Source organism: Artemia sp. Qi Xiang Cuo, unplaced genomic scaffold, assembly GCF_049724085.1.
Source record: "Artemia sp. Qi Xiang Cuo unplaced genomic scaffold, ASM4972408v1 HiC_scaffold_3086, whole genome shotgun sequence".
Classification (NCBI taxonomy): Eukaryota; Metazoa; Arthropoda; class Branchiopoda; order Anostraca; family Artemiidae; genus Artemia; species Artemia sp. Qi Xiang Cuo.
In genome coordinates, this window is record NW_028300481.1 from 54143 (window position 1) to 79495 (window position 25353).

The following is a 25353-nucleotide window of genomic DNA, read 5'->3' on the forward strand; positions in this document are numbered from 1 at the left end:
AATTCCTCTTGTAATTAGGTTCATACAATATGACAAGTAGTTAGTGTCTAACTGCTTGTCATATTGTATGGAACATGTTACCTGAGCCAGGTCAGAACTGTCACTCGTTTGGCGGCTAAAAAAATCCTAAAATGTTCTCTGGTGTCAGTTTCGAGTTTTCTATTCTCGTGGGAAGGATGTTTCCAGGATAGGTTGAAGCGTGCTTAATGTTTGATGGGTGTTTTTTGTCCTTGGCCAGATATCACCCAGGATTTTTCTCTTTTTTTTAGAGTTAGAGTTTTAACACCAGGTGAACCAAATTACGCAAACGACTTTATTTTTGGGCATTGAGATACAATATTTGTAATGGTTATGGCCAAAATGTTACCCTCGTTTCTCATGGCATAAAATTTAAATTAATGTTGTACAGACAATTTTGACTCGTTCTGTAACATTATACCTCATCCCCACCCCTCAATTGTTACATGGTATCAAGCCTTTGTACAGATTAATGTCTTTTGTTGTTGATTTTTTGTGTTTTCATTTAAGAATAAAAAGAACCTAAAACTGTTTATAAGCTACTATTTCTAAATTTCAAAATTCAAATCAAATATTCCTTTTTCATGTAATTTCAAAAAAAAAACTTTTAGCTGGAATGTTGCAACTTTTCTATAAATTTTTTCATTTTCTTAGGCTAGTTTAAAAAATTAAGTCGATGGCTCAGGCAAGACACTATATTTACCAATTTTACATAATTAGCCATCGTTGACAATATAAATTAATCTTTATTGTCTTTAATTAAATCCTTAAAATCAGGTATTCACTGTTTTTATTAAGGCGGCACAGAAACCTAGGGATTGTTCATAAGTTTTCTCCTATTGACTTTTCGATCTCTTATAAAGAATCGAAAGCAAGGTTACAAGAAGAGGCTTATTTGTAGTTAAGTCCTACATTGATCTATTGATACTATTTATCAACTTGATCAATTGTTTCGATGCATCTGCTTCTGTAGCTTTGTTGTGGAAAATATTTATCTGTTTATTTTCTTTGTTTTTCTTTTGTCTGAACTTCTCCAGCTTATATAGAAAGATATTTCACAGAATTTATAATACTTAAGTGCATCAGTAAACACATAATTCCACACGTTTATTTTTCATTTACTGCGTCTTAAAATAATTAATTGTTATTAGCACTACTCTATCAGTTGAAAAATTTGATCATGGAATAAAAGTATCCTTCTCGATCAGACAAAAACATAATTTTATTATTTTGTATCCAATATTTGCTATGATAACAATGTAATTTCCTTTGGTTAGATCCCTAAAACAAAGAAACTGTAGCTAACTTGAATGGATTTATGAATTATGTCTGAACTGTTATTTCGATTGAAGAAACATGATTCTTTAACTCTTTGAAAAAAACATGGAAATATGCTTTATGATGCTTTTTGGAAATATGCTTTATGATGGTATGCTTTATGACGAATATGATGACCACAATTGAAAAACCTGGTAAAAATAAAACCGAATTCCCCACCTTGATTCAAGTAGATGATATTTTCCTTTCCATACAGGGATCTTAATGGCTTGGATGAAATATAAAAAACAACCGAATTTCAGATTATATTCAGTCCGCTAATCACAGGGAGGTTCTACGTAAATATGCGTTTATCTTTATTTTTTTTTGAAGCAACTAGTAGTTTAGAAATTAATTTATTTGTGGTAATTTTCATTTTTCCTTGTTTTTTTTTGTTTTTTTTCTTTGAGGAACACTAATTTACTATTATAAACTATTCTTAGTTATTTATTTAGCTCTTAAAACTGTTTTTCTTTCTTTTTGAAGGGTGAAATCCTTGTGAGCGATTAAATAAAAAAAACAAGTTTTTTTAAATGAAAGTAAGGAGCGACATTAAAACTTAAAACGAACAGAAATTATTCCGTATATGAAAGGGGCTGTCCCCTCCGCAACGCCTCGCTCTTTACGCTTTACGCGTAACTTTTGATGGGTAGGACTTCATGAAACTTATATATTTGAAATTAACATTAAAATCTGATTCTTTTGATGTATTTATTGGTATCAAAATTCCGTTATTTGGAGTTTCGGTTACTATTGAGCGGGGTCGCTCCTTACTTACAGTTTGTTACCACGAACTGTTTGAAACTCCTGTTGTGTTGGTCCCTTTTCTTTCGTACATCTCTTTTTCTTTAATGAATAAAAAATAATCATCTAAATCTGATCTATTTAAATACTAAATTTCTTCTCTTTACCATTACAGCATCAAAAGACAGACCAACAGCAATATATGAGTTGTCAGGCTGATTTAAGACACCCATGACTTCGAATTCATACCCAGCAGAGCCATCTTTCCTATGCGTCATCAAAACTTTGCAACTATGATTTGCCTCACAGTTTCTTGGTATCCCAAAACAGCCTTTTCCAACCCCGCAGTCACTGTACACTTCAAAAAGCGAAAGTTCTTCATGCCAACTTCTAGATGTTCGATATTTGTTTAAGTTTATGGGCAAAGATGAATGGGAGACGGATCCGCCAAGAAAATGTGAAATAATGTTACCTGAAATTAAAGAAAAAGTTCCTAGGGCCTGAGAAGTCGTTAAAAATTAATTAATTTAAAGCTAACATAGCAAATGTAAATTTCGATGCAATTTCATTTTCAAACTGAGACAGGTAGAGAAAAATAAGTTTTTAATCACTACCTCATAGACAGTACCTAAAGGGAAAGAATTACGGGGCACCGTCGCTCAAAGCACCAACGAATAAGATGGTGCCATGAATAAGCTTTTTCAAAATCAAAGGTCAAAAGTTTTCCCGAAAAAAACTTGTGAAGAGGGTAGGTTATGTCCACAGCTCCGCTAAAATATCGGATTTCTTAACCACAGGTGACTGTATTCATACTTATTTGAGGGTTTCCCACTCAACTCCTAACCACGCAGCTCAACATCACTCAAATCGTTAGTACAGAACTCCCCACTAGCACGAATACTCACCGCAAATCCACCCCCTCCCACACACGGCATTAACGACTCAGCCCCTGTGCATGGATACCTCATAGAAGCCAATAAAATTAATCGCTTCCATAGAAGCCCCAAAATAAGATTTATGGTACATTATAGGCTATTTCAGAGGTTTTATATTTTTGGCAGATGAAGAGGTTGCTCTTATCTGTTTGTCATAGCAGTGATAAAGATAAAGGGATGACAGATTGCCGAAGATTGTTCTTTTCGGCCAACCGTCTAGGGCTAAACGGAAAACAGGTCGTCCTCGTCTGGGGTGGGAGGATGTCATAAAGAAAGACTTAAAGGAAATGGGAACTTCGTGAGAGGGTGTAAAAAGGGAGGCTTTGAATAGACTGAGATGGAGGAGCGTGCGTAGCTGTGTTGGCCTCAGGTGGCTTGGTGCTGCGGTGAGTTGTTAGTAGTAGTAGTAGCAGTTATAAAGATAATCAAGTTTTAAAAGTTTATTCGTTCGGATGCCAAATCGGCTAACTTTTTTTATGCAACATACAAATAAATATACAAGCAAAAACAAATTCTAGAAAAGTTCTGTATCTAGTGATTTTTCTAGTAAAATGAAAAGAAAGTAAGGAATATGCCATTTTTTTACGAATAAAAAAAATCACTGATATGGCAAATGAATCGCCGAATTATTTTTATGAAACCGTTCAAAGAATAGAAAGTGGAAGAAATGACAAGAGTCAAGATGTACCTTCAGTGGCTTTGCCGGTGGCAAGAAGAATATACCAATTGTCAGCCAAATCAAAACTTCTTCCGTCTACTGATACGACTTTAGGTCTTTTGTATCGGCAATACATGTGACGATTTTCCATATAGGAATCAAGCAGCTCAAAACCGTCTTGTTCCTAAAAGATATACACACTGAGTAGTTTAAATTTCGCATAATTCCTTGACCAAATTACATAGAAATGATATTTTTCCAACTGAAGTAAAAGGCAAGATTTATCCTTAAAAGACGTGGAAATTATCCAAGGTAGAGAGTAGGCTTTCGCACCAAAAGTTTTTGCCTGATTACGTGCTTCACTGAGAACATAGGACAATATGGCTGAAGATTGTAATTTCTTTGGTTTCTCAAAAGCAAAGAAAGTCTAGAGCCAGGAGAAGCATGGTCAGACATGTATGTAGCAGATCTCTGAAATGTGCTACCCCCCCATCTTCTATATATATATATATATATATATATATATATATATGTGTGTGTGTGTGTGTGTGTGTGTGTGTGTGTGTGTGTGTGTGTGTGATGATGATGATGATGATGATGATGATGTGTGTGTGTGTGTGTGTGTGTGTGTGTGTGTGTGTGTGTGTGTGTGTGTGTGTGTGTGTGTGCATATGTATATATATATATATGTATATATATGTATATATATATATATATATATATATATATATATATATATATATATATATATATATATATATATATATATATATATATATATATATATATATATATATATATATATATATATATATATATATATATATATATATATATATATATATATATATATTATATATATATATATATATATATATATATATATATATATATATATATATATATATATATATATATATATATATATATATATATATATATATATATATATATATATATATATATATATATATATATATATATATATATATATATATATATATATATATTAGTCAGGTATTTCATTTTAATGGTTCCGCAAGAGTAAAAAGCTTAGGAAATCATGGTTTGGACTAAGCATGGGCACTGTTCTGTTTTTCTGAAGAAACAGAATAAAATTAACAGGGCTTGAATGAAACAGAACAGAAATAGAACAGGCCAACAAAAAAAAGAAGACCTTTTCCTGTTTCTGCTCTTTGGTAAAAATAGAAAACAGCTGTTTTCGTTCAAAAAACAGCTGATTAAACAGCTCTTTTTCAAACACTTAAAGGTTAAAGAAAAAAATCTAAATGATAAGTTTTGGCTTATTATCAGAAAATTATTTATAGCATCAGTTGTTAAAACCATAAAGCTTATCATTTAAAAATTGTGCTTTCCTCTTGTTTGGACATTGTCCGGGCATACGGCTTTTGCATGAAATTAAATAAAAAAAACAAGTTTTTTAAACTGAAAGTAAGGAGCGACATTAAAAATTAAAACGAACATATTTTATTCCTTTTTTGGAAGAAGAGGTTCCCTCCTACCTGACTCTAAATTTACTATTTTTTTTTTTTTTGTTTTAAAAAATAATGTGGTTTGAAATATAATAAATTTTGCGTAAAGAGTGACGCGTTGAGAAGGAAATAATCCCTCTTATATACGGAATCATTTCTGTCCGTTTTAAGTTTTAATATCGCTCCTTACTTTCAGTTAAAAAAACTTGTTTTTTTTATTTAATTTCTGATCGTTTTTTAGTTAATGCAGCTTTTATTTGCATAAAAATTTTACTTTTCTTTTGCTAAATGGATGTCTTTACAAATTAACTTACGTAACTAACTTCTATATTCGTATATTTTTCTTCTGGCAAAAAATACAAAGTTGCAGATTTTTGCAGATATGAGCTTGAAACCTATGTAATAGGGTTTTCTGATACGCTGAATCTGACGGTGTGATTTTCATTAAAATTCTTTCACTTGTAGGGGATGTTTCCCCCTCTTTAAAAAATCGAGTAAATTTTCTCAGGCTCGTAACCTTTGATGAGTAATACTAAACTTAATAAAATTTATATATTTAGGATCAACATTATAAACACATTCTTTTGATACATTTATTGACATTAAAATTCCGTTTTTAAAAGTTTCGATCACTATTGAGCCGTATCGCTTGTTTTTTTATTGTTTTTTTTTTTATAAATCATATGTTATTACGTATATGAGGGGGTTCTCCCCTTAGTCAATACCACGCTCTTTACGTTAAAAGTAAAAAAAAAAATTTGATTCACAAACCCCTGAATCACAAAGGCCGTTTAATTAGAATAGAGAGCTCTTTTGAAAGCACTAAAAAAAAGTGTAGCGTAAAGAGCGAGGTATTGATTTGGGGGAGAACCCCCTCACATACGTTATAATTTCTGTTCGTTTTAATTTCTAATATTCCTTCTTACATTTCAGTTGAAAAAACTTCCTTTTTTTTATTTAATTTCTGATCGTTTTTTAAATTATTCTTGGAAATCCGGCGCCCCCTTCATAGAAATGTCCCTTACCCCAAAGAAACATCCTCCACGGAAATATTCTCCAGAGTAACCCCCTCCTCTAGCCCCCCCTCCAGAAAAAATCCTTCCTGAAAATGGTTGTATACTTTCCAATAACCAATAAATAATGCTGGCAAGTCCGGCGCCCCCTTCATGGCAATTTCCCTTCCCCCATGAAAACTTCCTTCATGAACAGATCCTCCAACATAACCACCGACTCACCCTTCCCTCCCACTACGAGAAAAAAAACCTCCTGAAAACTTCTGTATACTTCCCAATAACCAATACTATTGTAAAGTATTTAACATCAAGTCGAGAAGCATTTCCGGGTATCTCCTTTCTTAGTTAGTTGGGCATTTATGCGTCAACGATAGCGGTCCAGGGGGGAGCTCTTGGGACTAAAAGCTAGTCGTGGGAAAGTGGTCGTTCCCAGGACTAGAGCTTCCGTTCCAGGAAAGTTACATTCTTCGCTCATTTCTAAAGGCGGTCCATCTCTCGCCTTCGTCGTAGTTAGTTGTTCTTGTGCTACCTTATTTTCTCTATGTGTATTCTCACGTTATTTAATAAAGACCATGTACCAACGTTTATCGTCTATCTTTGGAATTTACGTAAACCATTACATCTGCCAACATAGAAGGGCATAAACAAAGAACAATAAAAGAGGTTTACAGAGTGGTGGCAAGCGGTTAAGACTAGTGGAGCATATATCACTAGGGGAAAACCTCCAAGTGACATTTGAGTGACCGTTATAAGTACTTACGACATCTTACGCTAAATACTGGTAACATATTGAAGAGCTATTTGGCCCGCTACCAAAATTGCTTGTGATATTGAGCCGCAAATACTACAAAAGACTGATAAAAAGACATCGAAATGTTACGAGGTATTGAACTTTTTTCTATTCAAAGCGCCTTCTTGAGAAACACTTTCTTTTAAATTAACATTTTGAAATAGGCTGTTACACAATGCCTAATATGGATTTCCTCGCGATAGCTTCTACATACTAATTCAAATTTCTACAACTGAAAGTCTCTGGTTGTTTTCTACCTTCACTTAGCCATTTTACGTTTGGTGGTTTATTTTACCTGATTTTATACAGTTGACGTGTGATCTACATTTGACAGTTTCCAACCAAAATTTAACATTTTGAATTCGATAATCGAAAATTAATTCTCAATTGTGACTACATTTGACGCTAGTGATTTAATTGAAACCAAATACAATTGGATCTGGAAAGGACTATCTTTCGTAAGTGATTTACCACGATTAAACAACCCAGTAAATTTTATTATACCCTTGCTGTTAGAAGTGAAGTTATTGCCCAAAATTTAGCGTCCGTAATTAAAGAACGGTGTTTAAAACAAATATTTAAATTTTTAGAATAACTGCTTTTCAAATTTTAATCTCAATATGTCAGTTTTTATTCCTATTCTCGATCCGGCGGAAACCGGATATAACAAAAAGGTTGATTTTGATTTTGTAAAACAGTGGAGGGGAAATGGCATATTTCCACCTCTTTTATTTGACTCAAATGATCCTGATTTCAATCAAGATGAACTTTATGATTACATTGAAAAGATAAAGACATGGGTCTCAACAAACCCTTCAACTATCCTGAGCACTACCACAATTAATCCTCAACAGTCCCAAGTATTAGGATCGCTAATTGACACTCTTTTTTTTTTTAATAACACAACTCACACAGTCAGAAAAGGGGACAAATAATTAAGTTTGTTACAAAATTTGTTACAAAGTTACAAAAATTGAGTCTGTTGTAAAGTTAAAAAAATTTCAGTTGTTGTTAAATTGGTCTGATTCAAAAGCTTTGCGTCATTTTTGGCCCATGGTTTGTTTCGCTCCTTTTTGGGAATCTGGATCCCACGATTATAAATTTGTCAAGTTTAAAAGGTGGATTACTTGTAGTATATACCCCAGGCAAAATAATAGGCAACATGGTTGCAGAGTTTGTAGGCGTGGCTCAATTTAAGGAAAAGGGTATATCTATTCTATAGAAGGATGCAAAAATTAGGAAGGTTATTCAGGGTGTCCTTAGAAGCCAGGGATGATGGTGTAGTTCTTGGAATATTTGCTCTAAATTTATTCAATGAGTGGTTCAGACCGTACTACACACGTTTTTTTTTATTTAATATTTCATAATTTTTTTTTTTTTTTTTAGGTGATGATTATAAGGTTGCAATAAAAAATGAACAGAGAGAAAAGAGAGAGGGGAAAGAATACACATCTTATTTTTACTATGAATTTACTTATGCGCTGACGAGGGTGAAATTTGGACTCAATGATAATGAGAAGGCACTGCGAGATGGCACTGATTCCTCGCAGGGGGGTTTGGCTACCCAGGAAAAGGGAGCTGGTTTTGACGTCCCGTGGGATGGTACTGATGCCTCACGGGATGGGTTTTTTGTTGCACTGCGAGATGGTACTGAGTCCTCGCAGGGTGGTTTGGCTACCCAGGAAAAGGGAGCTGGTTTTCAGGTCCCGTGGGATGGTACTGATGCCTCACGGGATGGTTTTTTTTGGTTGCACTGCGAGATGGTACTGATTTCTTGCAGGGCGGTTCGGCTACACAAGAAAAGGGAGCTGGTTGTAAGGTCGCGGGGGATGGTAATGATTCATCACGGGATGGTTTTTTTGATTCACTGCGAGATGGTACTGATTCCTCGCACGGCGGTTTGGCTACCCAGGAAAAGGGAGCTAGTTTTGAGGTCACGAGGGATGGTACTGATGCCTCACGGGATGTTTTTTTTGTTGCACTGCGAGATGTTACTGATTCCTCGCAGGGCGGTTTGGCTACCCAGGGAGAGGGAGCTGGTTGTAATATCTCGCGAGATGAGGTTGATGCCTCACGGGATGGTTTTAATGCGTAGCGCTTATAGTTATGTAGAAATATCAACAGTAGTACTGCCACTTGTCGAACCACAAGCTAGTAGAGAAAAACCAAATAGGTCTAAACCGAGGCGTTCCGCAGCAATAAGGCCCCGAGGATTTTTATTGGGAATAATATCTTAACGTCATTGCAGCATGGTATGATTTTTAAAGTTTCTGCAACTTCATTTATTTGTCGCCGGTATCTTCAGGATTAATTAGCCTTTCTCGGTCATTCGTTTTGCCCTAATTCAAACTTTATACATAATCTCCACTTTCCTTGTCCTCATCAAATTCAGGGGTATGGGGAAAAAGTCTATTTTAAAGTATAGAGAGAAAAATGAAGTGATAAAATATCCAGTCTCCGACTACTGTTATTAGTGTGGTTCGTTTATACTATGTAAGTTTTTACTTATGCAAGTATTGTGTAGTGTTTGTATTATGTAATTGTTTACTAGTTCATGCTGTAGAATGTTAGCAGGCGAGAAGTGAATAATTTGGGAAGGGAATGTTTTGAATTCAATTAAAGTTTGGGGGTTTAATGAGAAGGGGATAAGCCAAATTTGGGAAATTTAACTTAAAACAGGGGGGAGAATCTGTAAAGTATTTAACATCAATTCGAGAAGCATTTCCGGGTATCTCCTTTCTTAGTTAGTTGGGCATTTATGCGTCAACGATAGCGGTCCAGGGGGAGCTCTTGGGACTAAAAGCTAGTCGTGGGAAAGGGGTCGTTCCCAGGGCTGGAACTTCCGTTCCAGGAAAGTTACATTCTTCGCTCATTTCTAAAGGCGGTCCATCTCTCGCCTTCGTCGTAGTTAGTTGTTCTTGTGCTACCTTATTTTCTCTATGTGTATTCTCACGTTATTTAATAAAGACCATGTACCAACGTTTATCGTCTATCTTTGGAATTTACGTAAACCATTACATCTGCCAACATAGAAGGGCATAAATAAAGAACTAAAGAGAGGTTTACACTATATGTTAACATTGGGTAAAGTTCATAACTTTTAGCCCTCCCTCCGGGGACTTCGGGGGATTAAGTCATCCTAAAAGACATAGTTATCATATTTTCGACCATGCTGAACAAAATGGCTATCTCAAAATTTTGATCGGGTGACTTTGGGAAAAAAATAAGCGTGGGAGGGGGCCTAGTTGCCCTCCATTTTTTTTTGTCACTTAAAAAGGGCACTAGAACTTTTAATTTCCGTTCCAATGAGCCCTCCCACGATATTCTAGGACCACTGGGTCGATACGATCACCCCTGGGGAAAATAAAACAAACAAACAAACAAACAAATAAACACGCATCCGTGATCTTTCTTCTGGCAAAAAATGTAAAATTCCACATTTTTGTAGATAGGAGCTTGAAACCTCTACAGTAGGGTTATCTAATACGCTGAACCAGATGATGTGATTTTCATTAATAGTCCAAAGCTTTTAGGGGATGTTTCCTTTTTTTTTTGGAAATCACCCAAACTTTTTAAGGTGCGTAATTGTCTATTAAAAGGATTGAACTTGCTGAATATTATACATTTGAATTCAGCCTTAAAATATAATTGTTTTGCTGTATCTGTTGGTATCAAAAACCCGTTTTCTAGAGTTTCGGTTACCATTGAGCCGGGTCGCTCCTTGCTTACAGTTCGTTACTACGAACTGTTTGATACTCAGAGATCAAAAATGCCTGTTCGCTCGACACTAGTAATAGTACGCTAAGATGCTTTAGAGTGGTTTTTGACAGCTCCAAAAAGATCTCTTCGTTTTTAGTCTAGAAAATGAAAGAGTCTTCAATATGAAAGCATTAACTTTTTAGTCTCTCATTAACTTCTCGTCATGATTATCACTTGCCACGGGTAGTACTTTTATCTGGCGATAACGCTTTTGAGAAAACCCAGTAATATTACAGCATTTTTTTTCCGCAAAAAAAGTGCAGTGTTTCTAACAAAGGGGCAAAAAATTGTCTGTGCACGCAAATATCGCCATGCTTTTTTCTTTATGGTTATTTTCTTCCATTTTCCTGTTCCTTTTTTTCCAAAAATGCGCTTTTATGTTTATACAACATCTTCTCAAACTTTCCGGAAATGCCCGGACATTTCGAAAATAGAACAATTTTCGTGCCCAGACAAATTTTTGGCATGAAATTATGCAGTCACCTCAAATTCATTAGTGTTTAAGAGCTCATAGTTGATTTGAGAGGGGGTGGTTTCTCCCTCCAGACCATGCTTTCCATTCCCGCCCCCCCCCCATATCCTGATATTTGGACTTTAGAAGCCATCCTAAACACAAGTATGAAAGAAGAAAGATGGTTAATTATTTCCTAGTCACAGTGTGTAAAACTTTTCAGAAGGAAAATTAATGGTTTAAGGGCACTTTGCATATTTCTATGGCACTTCGCGCTAGGAAATATTATTCTAGGCCCTCCACCAAATTCATTCTTAAGTAAATAAGTAAAATGAAATTTGTCAAATTCTGAACTTTAAAAAACTTAGCCCCTTTGCTACATATTACCTTTTTTAAGTATTCCCTTCTCTTAAATAGGTTTTCAAAGGGATGCAAATATAAGGACAATTGCACTTTTTGATAACTTATTTCGAAAATATCCGTGGCTTTGCGGCAGAAAATTCTTCCTCCAACGCATACACTTGGTCTATCACATAAATTGTTACTACTTCGAACTTTTATTTTAAGAATAGGAGCGGGCATACTTTTGAGTATGTAGGTACGTTTTCATGGTCCATTCCAAAAGGAAAAAGGGTAGTGACACCCTCGACTATGACTAACCATAATTGCGTAATTCAAGAATACTAATTCTATTTCTTAGCCGATCCCCCCTCCAGAATCTCTGGATCTGCCAATATTTCATAGGTATTATTTAAGAAGAGATGTACTTTTTGCCCCCTCCCCAGGATTCATATAAATTCGTACTACTGTATTTATGCAAATTAATGAAAAAAGAAAAAGCTTACCAGAAAGCTCTATATCCGGGTTGCAGCGGTAGATAGCAACCTAGTAAGAGTTATAAGAAAAAATGCACTTTTTGCCCCCCTCCCCAGGATTCATCTAAATTCGTACTACTGTATTTATGTAAATTAATGAAAAAAAGAAAAAGCTTACCGGAAAGCTCTACGTCACTCTGAAAGATAGACTGGCAGTTTCTCCTCAAAAGATTTTAAGGCATTTATGGCAGAGTTGCCAAAGCTGCAGGAGCGTCTTACGATTTTGAAACCCATTGTATCCAAAGACGACTGAAACCAGTTGTTCTCACTGGACTTTACCACAGCCTCAAGGACTTTAGCAGTACGAAGGCGAGTTGGAGTGGACTCTCTTGCGGTTCCTGCATTATTACTTAATGTATCCTATAGTTATAAGGTCAAAGATTGAGGGACCAGAGAACGATCCACAAGTGACAACCTTTCAGATATTGAAGGATCCAGATAAGCTGCCTTTTGGAAAAGAAAGATTAATTGCAAAATGAAGGCTTGTCACAAAGTACTTTTTTTAATTCTTTGAGGGGTGCAGCAATGAGACTATCGCCGGCTCTAGTATTACAAAAGAGCTCATGCCCATCTAAGACTATGTGTGCTCGACTGCCAATTGGATAGGTAAGAAGAACTTACCATTACTGTGGTATTTTGCATGAGAGAAAGTACGGTAATAACAGCTTCTAGTACAGTCCAACCATTCGACATAAGCAAGGGACTCCTGATAGAACCGTTGCAAACGTAAAATGTAAAAAACTATTTCCAGGATACCTAATTTTTTTGTATACTCAATTATTTCCAATGTACTATTCCATCGCCCTTTCATGTGAAGAGGGATATGAGAACGAAGGTCACTCTCTTTACGACATCTTTTTAAGTTACCATGCTGAACAGTGGGAACTTTTAGTTTTCTAAATAATTTTCGCAGTTTTTTCAATGTTTGGCCTAGTGTAAAGTGTCTTCGGATAGCCTATGCCGCAACATCGTTTTCTGACAGACCCCCCAGCTCTAAACTGATCTTCATCATTGCTTTTGCCACCCTCTTCCGTAGACACTGCATCAGTTTCATCAGAGTTTTCGGCAAAATTATCTTTACTTCCTGAGTTTTCAGAACAAGGAACAGAAAGACCGTCTGAATAATTTTCACCAGTTGGATTGACATCTTAGACTTTATCAAAGGATTCCAAGTAATCTTCTTCGGGGATGTCATTGGCTATGTTTTGAGTGGACCAAAATCAAAGAGCGTGCGTAACAGATGAATGAAGACAATGTTCAATACATGAAGTTCAGGAAAGTGCTCATAGGCTAGAGTCAGAATGCGGAATATCTTACTTGTCAGTGAAAACTTCCTGATTGCAACTTAGATTGCTTAAAGGATATTAGTAGTTGCATGAGAATGATTAAGCCTCTTGAAAAGTGAAACACTCTGGTGCAACCTCTTCTCATTTTTCATCTTCCTGGGGTAATAGGCAGTGATACCTACAAAAACCTTTTGCAGACCAGCAGTCACAAGTCAACCTAGCCTTAGTGGCAGACCGTAAAGCAGCTTTCTGTTTTATTTTAATTTTTTTTTTTGGGGGGGGGGGGAGCAAAATTTATGTGATGATAGATGGTTTCCCAGGATGGTGCTTTCAAGCCCCCTGTTGTTTTTTAAATAAGCTGTTTCATATCTGGCTTATCAAGCACAGAAAGTTGCATTTTGTCCTGAAATAGGGATTTGCAGCAGAGCTTCGGTAGAGCAGCTTGTTTTGATCGATTGGAAATAAAGAATGGTCGCTTGTCTCCTGGACAGTATCTGTGCAACTTTACTGCTCAATTTACTGAATAATGTACAATAAGAGACAAGTTATTTTAGTGGAACTAAGCTACACCTTTTCCGTCCTCCTATTTACACAAATACCTACTCTCATCTGGCTCCTAGGCCCTAATTCTACCTAGATGAAACAACATAGTAGCACTATTTGATATATTAGACACATTAGTTCCATTATTTTACTTACGTTCCAATTTTAAAATTGTATGAGGCGTAACCACACTTCTTCATAATTTCCAATTATGATTAAAACACTATTTTGTAACTTCAAAAGTCTCGAATATTTCATTCCCGTATCACGAAAATAAAATCATAAACAGAAGAAAAACAGGTAGAAAAAAAAACAGAAACAGGATAAGATAGCTATTATAAAAACAGAAACAGAACAGGTAAATAAAAAACAGGTCATCTGTTTCTGTTGTTTTTGTATTAACAGAACAGAAACAGGTACTTTAAAAACAGAACAGAAAACAGAAACAGTACCCATGCTTAGTTTGGATCATTGGTTTTAAAAGGATTGCCATCAGCAAGCGAACTCAGCGTCCATCATCATTCTCGCATAAAATAAATGGATGTGTGAAAATGAAATTTTATTTGTTTAAAAAATTTTTGAATGAATTATGAACTTATGAATTCTTGAATAATTTCTAAAATTCAATTTTTGAATTCTTCAATTATGAATAAATGAATTTTTATTCATCTTTTATTCTCTTATAAAAATTGCATTTTTGGTAACGTTCAGCATGAAATATCGAAAAATACTCTGAAGAATTTAGACAATGTAAGGCACTTAACCCATTCAGAGTTCATAGCCTTTTTATTAGATGCAGGGGTGCTGTGATTAAGATACTTCATTCAATGCCATTCAAGAAAAATTAGAATCGGTCATTTTTCAAACGTAATGGAGGAACATAAAACAAGGCGTTTGGCATTGAAACCATACAGAAATACTCATAATTGTCTAAATGACAATTGGCATAATTGTCTAAATGACAAGTGACAAAGTTATGGAAATTTAGGAAGGTTTAGATATGTATGAGCGTTATAAACAAGTCGTTCAAAATACTGTGCATCACTGGGCATTATTTGTTGCTCCTTTCTAGTAGTGAGCAGATTTCGTGGAAAATTCTAAATTTGGTAACTTAGACCGTGTCCAAAAACTCCGCGTTCTTGTATCATCCTGGATAAGTTGTTGGATTTTTCATTCTGACTAGGATAATTGGTTGGATAATCTGACGAATTTAGCTAACCGAAAATCTAGTGAAAGTGTAGATTTTGTTTTGGATTTGTCGAAGAGAAGAACTTATTTGATGAACTTGTGACTTCAGTTTATTTTTCTGTTAAAATATTACAGGAAAGTATTTGAAAATCCTCAATCGCATCGTTCCCCATATTGTAATTGACACTTTTAATAGGAAACCTAAGATTTAAAAAGGAAAGAATTTTTGAATAAAATAATCACAACAATTTGGCAAAAGAAATAACAGTTTTATATTCCTCGCTCATTCACAGTCTTTTTAATACCCTCTTCTAAAATTAACTCTTAAAAACAAAGTTTTTACTTCATGAAATACAGAAAAGTTGTGTTCATTTTACTATCAGAGTAGCTTAGAGTCTATCGATTTTCCAAACCCCCCTCCCCCCACACCTCTTATGTCTCTAGGCTATATAGCCCTAGCATATAGACAGAAGTTCAGTAATTTTGTTGGTTTTAGGTATTTTGTGACTGTTTCTCCATAATAGATGGCACCTAATGCCGAATAACACCAAAATTAGCTTTGAGAAGAACTGGAACACAGTCAAGTAGGTAAATTTACAATTTCTTTATTATTTCAATCGGCTAAACTTGAAAAGAATGTTTTGAACGTTTTAACGCTGAACGTTAAAACTTGAACGTTTTAACGCTGATTCAAAATACGTAAATGGATATGTTTGCAATTTGTTGCAGAATCAGCAGCATATTCTGCAAAATAGCTTTCGGACAACAGCGTTGGATATCTCGCTGGATTTTTCATTAGATTTTTGCTTAGAGCATCTTTTGGACACGCCCTTAGGCTCAAACTGGAAAAGTGCAGATTCTATGATATACATACCGTAGTTTAGATTACAAAAACTCATGATTTCGGTGCAGGGACAGGGATGGATCTAGAGGACGGGCAGCATCGGGGGCAGCCTGCCCTGGGCGCCGGTTTGTGGGCGGCGCTGGGTCGTAAGGCACTTTTTGACCTCATCAAATTTGAATTATAATATTCCAGCTCCGGTGCGTGTCAGCGTTTAGGAGTGGAGAGTAGGGCGGCTTCGTTCGAGGAGCGATAGGGGTAAAATTGGGCACGAGTGGGATGACAGAGGGCAATCTCCTCCCTTAGAAACGTCTGTAGGTAACCCTCCTCGTAGGAAATAGTTTTGTGCATTCGCTTCAGACTCCTCCAAGGTGTTTAGACAGGAGGAGGTGGTCCAATCTGACAACCTTAAAAGGGCTGTCACAATTTCATGACAACACCAGTGGAAAGCGCCGTTCTGAGCTATGAACGCCAAAGGCAATACCTATTTGTGGTATTGTGGTATTGCGTTCATATTTAGTACAACATTTTTTTTATTTATTTTTTATTGTCAACTTCAATATTAGTATAGTGCTTCCAATATCAACACAACTATAGCATTAAAGTTTTAAATATTTCTGCGAAATGTGAGGTTTAGGTGTGCTGGCGTAAAAAAAAAAAAAAAAAAAAAAATAATAATAATAAGAGGCGTTTATTATTTTTGGTACTGGTGCATTATGCGGACATCGCTATATAGTGTATCAAAGAAACCAGTCACGAAACCCGTCAAACTGCTATTTCATTAGCAGACAAAGGGTGATTTACTAGAAAAATTGATGGCAAAGCGTGGTTTCTTAATATTTAAACGATTGTTTTTTGGGGTTTAGGAGGGAGAAAGGTACCTAGGTAGGATAGGTTAGGTTACGTATTTGATATATGCTCTGCTTTACCCCCCCCCACCCCCCTAATGTGCAAATATATAGCCCAGATTTGTTTCTAAACTATTATATATTCATCCTATTTTATTTCATTAGCATTAAACAAACTTGACTTCTTCGCGGTGCCCGCATAATGCACCAGTACCTTATTTCTTTTTTGTTTTCTTCATGATAATTTTACTTCCCGGAAGACCCCAAATTAAAGGAAGTATAGCCTGTTATGCGTAGAAGGAGAAAGACCCACAGAGCTCCTGAAAATGTTAATGTTGTTAGGTACAAACTTTTCTTTTTTGTACAGTCACATTTCACATTGTGTATATTTCTGTACTTATTGAAGGAATGAACAGCATTTCAAATTTCACAGTTCAGGCACTATTCAACGGGACACAAAAAAGCACAGTATTGTCAGGCCTACGGTTCGATACAGGGTTGCCAACTCCCGACGTCTAAAGAGAGTGCAAATCAAGGTAAAAAAAAAGTGAATTTTGCTAAAAAAGAGTGCAAGTCCAAAAACTTGCGCATCCCCTTTTCTGCATCCCCTCTGAGGTAAAAAAAGAGTGCATTTCTCAAGAAAAGTGTGCAAGTTCGCAACCTTGGAAAGGACATGAGTGTAAATCGAGAGATCAGATTCATACAAAACTGTGCAGATGGGACGAAGGGAAGACGGGGTGTCATCCCAGGGGCATAATTTCCCATGGAACAGGGGGGAGGGGGCAACTACCCCTCCCAGACCTCGGTTTGCCCTCTCCCCCCGATCCCAGCTGAAACTTTGTTTCTTCCAAAATCTTGTCAAAATAAACCTGCATAATTCAAGCATCAACAGAAACAGATCAGTTTTTTATTAAATATTTACCCCCCTACTATAAATTACCTTTATAATACTTTTAAAGTACTAAATAGTACCTTTATGGTACCAAACGACGTGTTTTTTTTTACTGTCATTTTTCCTTGATTTGGGAAAATTGGCTCCAACTTTGCCCCCCTCCCCGGGACTTTGACGAAATTACGCCGCTGATGTCACCCCGAGATCCTCGTAAAACTTGGAAAATAACATTCTGAAAATTCACTTGGTAAATATTTACCAAATCATATTATTGAGTAACAACTAGAGTGAATATACCATTCGATGCCTTTTTTTATGCTGATTACGAATATAATAATCATTTCTATCTAAAATGAATTTAAGCCTCCCCCCTATATATGCCAATTCAGGGTATATATTTCTACATTAGGGGGTAAAGTTTAAACTTACCTCCCATTTACATCATAAATAAAATTTCCGATAAAAATTATTATTATATTCGTAATCAACATAAAAAAAGGCATCGAATGGTATATTCACTTTAGTTGTTACTCAATAATATGATTTGGTAAATATTTACCATTCACTTAGTTTGAATTTAATGAGCGCAAATAAAAACTGATATCCACCACATGGCTAATATGGGAGTAAAGTTCATTTGTGATGCAAATGGCTGTTATATTTAGATTGAGGATGCAATTCTAGGTATATATCTACACATAAGGGAGTGGGGGATATATATTCTGTGAATATATAGGCTCTAAGAAATTCAAGAATTTCTTAGAAAAACTGGAAAAACAAGGAAAGAAGTGAAGATAAAGGCTCTCACCCAGAAAAATGTGTTAACTAGGATTATTCTGCACATTATAGAGTAAGAATTGTTTTCTTAATATGTTTCCTTATGTCCAGCTGGACTCCTAGGCTTAAAACACTACTTGGTCTAGTATTTAATAAAGTTCATTTTTGATGCAAATGGATGTTATATTTAGATTGAGGATGCAATTAAACAGTGTTAAAGTAATATTCAGACGATTTTTCAGGGCAGCGAGGAAGTAGATTAGCCTTTCTACCGGTTTTAGGTTCTTGCAATAACAATTTTTACTATTAATATCATCGTTACATAATTGTAACAAGCCCGGCTAGCTCAGTCGGTAGAGCATGAGACTCTTAATCTCAGGGTCGTGGGTTCGAGCCCCACGTTGGGCGTAATTTTTTCATCTCCTAAACTAATAACAGATTTAGGAGCATGGACTGTTGGTTTCACTTTATTCCATCATTAATTGGTGGGAAAGATAGAGGGTTTATGAAAGAAAACAGATTTATTGCTTAAACAGATAGTTATTCAATTTTATCTTTTTTTCTTAATGTTTTTCTCAGTTGGTGGTCAGCACTTGTGTTATTTCTTCAGTTATTTGATATGACTTAACTTTTTTGTCAATATTAGGATTTTGTTAGTTTTATCATAGCACATAAGAGAAAACGATGGACATCAAAAAAAGGAGGAAAGCCAGTCGGTTAAAATACAGACGTATTAATTTGTTGTAAGTCCCCGAAACAAAATGAAAGTTAAAAGTTAAACGAAACACATGAAAATTAAAAGGGTTCTAAAGGGCCCAAGTACATATTTATTTTGGTATACTAGGATCAGACTAAGCTCAATTTGGCGAGCAAAAGCCACCTTCATAAGAAAAAAAAAAAATTAAAACCTTGCACAAATTTATATTGTTTTTTTTTAACGATCTTACTGAACTTCTCAAATAAATAATGCATTTCACAAATGGTGGGGAAAATATCAAAATAAAATATTCCGATTGAAAACATGATTTTGAAATTTTTTAACACGTAATTCAAATTTCGAAATAATGAAAATTTCCAACACGTAGTAAATTGTTTCATATTTATTCAGGGATAATTGTTTACCTTTTCAAATGTCTGCAAAAACGGTGTTTTAAACGACGTAGCAAATGTTGGCTTAAAAGGTACCGACAGAAACATGATTTTGATAATTTACGGCATTTAGTTCCATTTCCTTCAAAATTTTCCATCTTTGTACAGGAAAAAAATTGTCTACCTTTTAAAAAATTTGTGAAACAGGGCAGATAACAGTATATTTGAAAAAAAAAATCGATTATAGCTGAGATGTGATATAGCTACTGCAATTTTAGTGTCCGTCTGGGGTAGGCCTACTACACAATATATACAAAAAAAAGAAGCGAAAATAGCTTTTTACACGGGTTTCTTTTTCAACAAAAAAAAGTTGATTTTCAACGTGGCATGCTTGGTTGGTTTACCACGCTAGTTAGCATTTTTTTATTTATGATGAACATGACCCAGAAAAGAAAAAATATAGGAAATAATGCTTTACGAAAGTTACTTTCTACCTATTAATGTATTTTCGTTTAGCAGTAAAAGATATCCTAAAATACTTCGTGATAAAAAAAAGAGATAAGAACAATTAGGAAATCTTAAAACTAAGTAATTCCCGCCTCGGAATTAAAGCCCCGGCGAGGAAGCCTTCCGAGAACCCATGCATAAAATGTGTAACAAAACAGCACCTAGTGCCGGGACTTTGGGTACTCGCATTTCCACGCGCACTCTATACTAGGGAAGTTAGTTAAGTCCCTTACTCGCGTCTAATCAGATAAGCTACAATCGGAACTCTTGAAAATAGAGAAATTATTCTATGCCTGCGATTCGAAAGACCAAGCTCGACCCCCCCTACTAAAAATACATTCAACAAAACGATTCTCCTCAAGGGCGCCGGCAGAAAATTTTCTAGGGGGGGTCAGACGCCAAAATAACAGTGGTGCTTGGGTGATAGTTTAGGTGGTTTAGGGCACCAGACTACGACTTTACCCCGAGAAGGGCGAATTTACAACCAATTAAAATCCTATGAAGCTAATTGATTTAAAAGTATCAATAACTATATTTTAGGCTTCCCAGTTGCAAAAAGAGTAATGCCACATAGTGGCAGTACTGAATTCAACCAAGTTGATTCGCTTTATTTGTAATGAAATTTGGCTACGTTTGGTGATCTGTAATTGCATATCAGTTATAATGAAGGGGGGGGGGGTGATTCATTATTTAGGTGGGTTAGGGTAGATTCCTACGAAAGTACATTTTAATGGACAAACTGCTTACTCTTGGGACTTCAGATAAATGTTGAAAGAGGTGGGGGGGGATAGGAATTAATCAAAATGTTTTTCTGTACAGCTATTATGTTACATTCCCATATCTACCAGCACAGAGGTGGAAAAGGCAAGGCAGGGCATCATCAGCCCCGCCATGAAATTTCTTTGGGGTGGCAAATACTGCTAGGAGCTTAGTTTTCAGCAATTTTAAATGGTAATATTTTTCTTTTTCTATTTATATGAAGTACTTAAAGGTATTTAAACAAATGTATGTAATGTATTTATCGATAAGAAAATCCTATTGTAGAGGTTGTGATGGCTTCAGTTATGTAAGAGATCAAAAGTCTCACAGAATTTCCATCCATAAAAAGAATAATACTCCTTTTCATCCAACCAAAATTCTTTAGTAGTAATAATAACAAGGACTTTTTACCAAAATTACTATTCATCGCCCATTTTTAAGTAAAGATAGATAGATAAGATAATTTATTCAGCCGCTAGGCCATACAGAAACATTACAATGGTTATATAACACAACAGCCAGTTTACACTTAAATAAATGGTATAACTACTAACTACAAACAAAAACCTTAAACCCATTATTTACATCTTTTTAAACCCTCTTTTATAAATCCAGTCACTGCTTCGATCGTCTCCCGCGATGAAGATTTAAGGATCCCAGGAAAAAACACTTCCCCATCACCTAAATACTTCAATCTCAAATTTGAAAGCCTCTGGCACACCGTCAAAAAATGGAGCATTTCTTTCAAATACTTTTAATCTACTTTTTAAGGGCAAACCATTCGCTCGGACCTGGAACCACAGACGCAAGTTTTCTCGTGGCAAATTCAGCTTGAAATAATATTCTAGTCCAAAAGACTCTTTTATCTTAGAATACTGGCACAAGGTTTTAGATTTTCGAATCTGTTAATGCTAGTGTTGGATCTCTTGATCCTCCTTAACATGTTTTAGGTTCCGATAAATTTCCTCTGGATCGCCTGTTGGACCAAGACCTTCATTCCAAGCGTATGAAAGTCAGGCATTATCAAGGAGGGCTTTAACATGGAACGGCCACGATCTTTTTCTACATTGCTGCAATAATTCAAAATATGCGGCTTTCATAAGCCTCTCATCTGGTAGTTGGATAATTTTCAGCCAAAATTTTACAACTTGTAGTAACCTTTCTTTATGCAGCGAAAACAAATCTAGATAGACCCCGGCGCCGCGCCGATGAGGGAAGTCCAGCGGCGGCGGGGCCAAAACCGGCGTGATAAATGTTGACCGCAAACATTAATGTTTTCATTAGTCTTTCTCAAATCACAGCTTAAATTTACAACAGATTCGAGCCTTTTCATGAGTTAAAAAATTCACAAGTCGCTGGCTAGAAACTGGTCTTCTTCGTTATTCATCAACAGAAGTAGAAATGGGGTAGAAACGAAATGGATGTGGCGTTTCAGAACCCTTGCATAATACGAGTAGTTGAAGTATCTATTAGCTATGTATTCTTAACATAAATAATTATCAAAATTAGTACTTTTTTTTCATCAAGCATTACAGCATACAAAACTTCAAATACCGTATCACAAAATTCCTCTGTTATCTGGGTAAAAACTTTGAATATAATTTTGAACTCATAATGCCCTTTGCCTGTATCTGTTTTGTCACCTTTAAAACAGTTGAAATGGGCGACTTTGATATTAATTGTTTTTTTTTTTTGCTCTTTTGGATTCTTAAAAATACTTATTGTATTAAAAAATAGTTTTTAATTAAAATTTTAAAAAAATGCATTTTAAATTTTTTTTGCTTATTTATATAATATATCTCATGTAGGCTAAGGCTGAACTGCTGTATTTTTATTGCTTTTGGCTGCTCTTTTGGATATTATTCGTTTTTTCTTTTGGGGAATCATTCCAAATTATAAACTGATAAACACCTAATATCAGTCTAATTATAAACTACATCTAAAAGGAGTAAATTTATCAAATTGAAAAACACATGATGAACACTTCACATGAGAACATTTCAATTACAATGAAACAAAAAACACTTAATGGTTTATTCGGTATGAAGAAAAATTAAATGCCAGCTATTTTCTGGTTCAAAATGAAAAGCTCTCCGTTTTAAATGTAATTAAATGAAATAATATGCAGACTGAAGTAGCTCCAGGAAGATGTTCAGATTTTCATCCTAGTTCGTCACTTTTAATCCAAGCAAAATGTTAGGACACTTAGCATCAGTTATTGAGTTAAAGCTTTGATTTCCAAATGCTCACAAAAATTACCAAATTTAAGAAAGTCGCAACAATAAGTCACCTGTGGTCAAAATACTCAAAGACTCCTCTTTGATCCCCACCCAGGCTCAAAGCTTCTGCTATGAGTAGAGAGGGGTCAGAAGGCGCCACCCCTCACCCCTGCTGCCACCTATAACTTTTTTTACATATTTCATGGATCATTATGTGTGTCGGTCGATTTATTTGATGTTTTTTACGGATGTTTAATGGTTTTTGTCAGTGAGAATTTGAAAAACAGGAACTTTGTCACATTTATGGATGTCAACAGCAATTCATGTCTGTTATATGGTTTTCTCAGTGAGAATGAAAAAACAGGAATTTTCTCACTTGGAAAAACAGGAATTTTCTCACATGGAAAACCCTAAACCACGTGGTCCTGTCACGAGTAGCACCTGTGAACTTGATTTACATAATCGCTAGGGGAAATTATTGATTCACGAAGGGGAGAATTAAGAAACATTAAGGCTTCTTTAATCTTAGGTCTGAGGGATAAACGTTCTTTAGGTCAGAGAGAAAGATTAATATTCTAATTTTAAATAGGGCTTCATTGATCTTTAGTGTCATGAATTATAATTGACATCACTTGTTATCTTGGAATTATGCGTGAGTCTAAAGAAATAAAAATTCTATTTTAAAATACGGCTTTATGGAGCTTTAAGCCGGAGAGATAAATTGATATTCTAACGAAACCCTAATAGTTTAGCTAGGAAAATTTATGAGATGAAGAGATTAACGTAGGAAAGGGTTTCCTAGAAATTTGAAATGCGTTAGCGCAGAGATGCCAAACAAAAGGAACACGCTGAAATTACGTTTAGGGATTATTTGGGGCGAAACCGTTTTATCCATTTTATGGGATTATTTCGGCAAAACAGTTAGAGACATTTGAAAGAAGATTTTAGGAAAGGTTTTAGAAGAGAATTTGAGGGTGAAACTCTGTGGTCGTTATAATACACAAGTTCCATTTGAACAGTGTTGTGAGGTCCTCTACCCCAACCCCAAAGGGTTCCGATCCCCCACCCCAACCCCGGAGGAAGCCCCCGGTACTCCAAGGTCCCCCCAGCTCCCCTACAGCCACACCCCCCCCAAGGCCCTCCTCCGCCCCGCCAAGGCCCTCCTCTGGGCCTCAAAGGGCCCCCGGACCCCAAAGGGCACCCCGGACCCCAAAGGCCCTCCCCCGGTCCTCAAAGGTCCCCGGGCTCCCAAAGAGCCACCGGCGCCCCCAAAGACCCACCCAGACTCCCAAAGGCCATCCCCGGGCCCCCCAAAGGCCCATCGAGCTCCCAAAGGACCAACGGGGTCCAAAAGGCCATACACCGGTCCCCCAATGGCCCCCCGGCCCCCCACGGGCCCCCCCGCCCCCCAAACGCCCCCCCCCGGCCCCCAAAGGGCCACCCAGATCCCCAAAGGACCAATCGGTCCTCAAGTGTCCCCCAGACTCCCAAAGGCCCTCCCTGTGCCCCAAAGGTCCTCCTCCGGTCCCCAAAGGCCCATCGAGTTCCCAAAGGACCAACGGGGTCCCAAAGGCCCTCCACCGGTCCCCAAATGTCCCCCAGGCACCCCAAGGCCCTCCCCCGCCCCCCCCAGGCCCACCCACCCCCCCCAATGCCCTCCCCGGACCCCAAAGCCCATCCCCTAGTCCCCAACGGCCCTCCCAAACTACCACAGGACCACCAACCCTCACGGGGCCCACAAACCCACAAACTCTCTCCCCGAGCAATCGTCTTTCGTTGATGGTTGTTGTCTGAAACCTATGAGTGTGGATGTGTATTTTGATACTTCAGGCTTTTCTGAGATAAGGTTTCCGAGTATTTCCTAGGTGAATGTTGTCTGAAACCAATAGTTTGGGATGATTAGTTTTCTATTTAAGGCTTTTATTAGCTATGTTTCTTAGACTTTCTTTGGTGTGTGTTGAGTTAAACTTATGATTTGGGATTTGTAGTTTGCTATTTTTGACTTTTCTGAGTTGGATTTCTTAGTCTTTCATAGGTGTGTGGTGTCTGAAACCTATGATTTGGGATGTGTAGTTTGCTATTTTTGACTTTTCTGAGCTGGGTTTCTTAGACTTTCATATGTATGAGTTGTATGAAAAATATGATTTGGGATGTGTAGTTTGCTATTTCAGGCTTTTTTGAGCTAAGGTTTTCTAGTATTTCGTAGGTGAATGTTGACTGAAACCAATAGTTTGGGATGAATAGTTTGCTATTTTTGACTTATCTGAGCTAGGTTTCTTAGTCTTTCTTAGGTGAGTGTTGACTGAAACCGATGATTTGGGATATTTAGTTTGCTATTTTTGACTTTTTTG

At 36.3% G+C, this 25353-nt stretch overlaps 1 protein-coding gene and 1 non-coding gene across 2 annotated transcripts in view; one reads left to right on the forward strand and one right to left on the reverse strand.

The window, feature by feature from the left end:
- LOC148938599 (uncharacterized) overlaps positions 1-12190 on the reverse strand; it is a gene marked incomplete at its 3' end in the record, with an annotated part of 65594 nt that extends 53404 nt beyond the window's left edge. The window contains exons 1-3 of the mRNA XM_089107672.1: positions 12172-12190; positions 3703-3856; positions 2247-2551 (exon numbers count right to left, since the gene is read on the reverse strand). Of these exons, the coding sequence (XP_088963798.1) occupies positions 2247-2551; positions 3703-3823 (426 nt within the window). The remainder of the gene's footprint in view (positions 1-2246; positions 2552-3702; positions 3857-12171) is intronic.
- Positions 12191-18763: 6573 nt separating this feature from the next.
- TRNAK-CUU (transfer RNA lysine (anticodon CUU)) lies at positions 18764-18836 on the forward strand. Its single transcript has one exon. It is a non-coding gene; the product is annotated as a tRNA-Lys (tRNA).
- The last annotated feature ends 6517 nt before the right edge of the window (positions 18837-25353 follow it).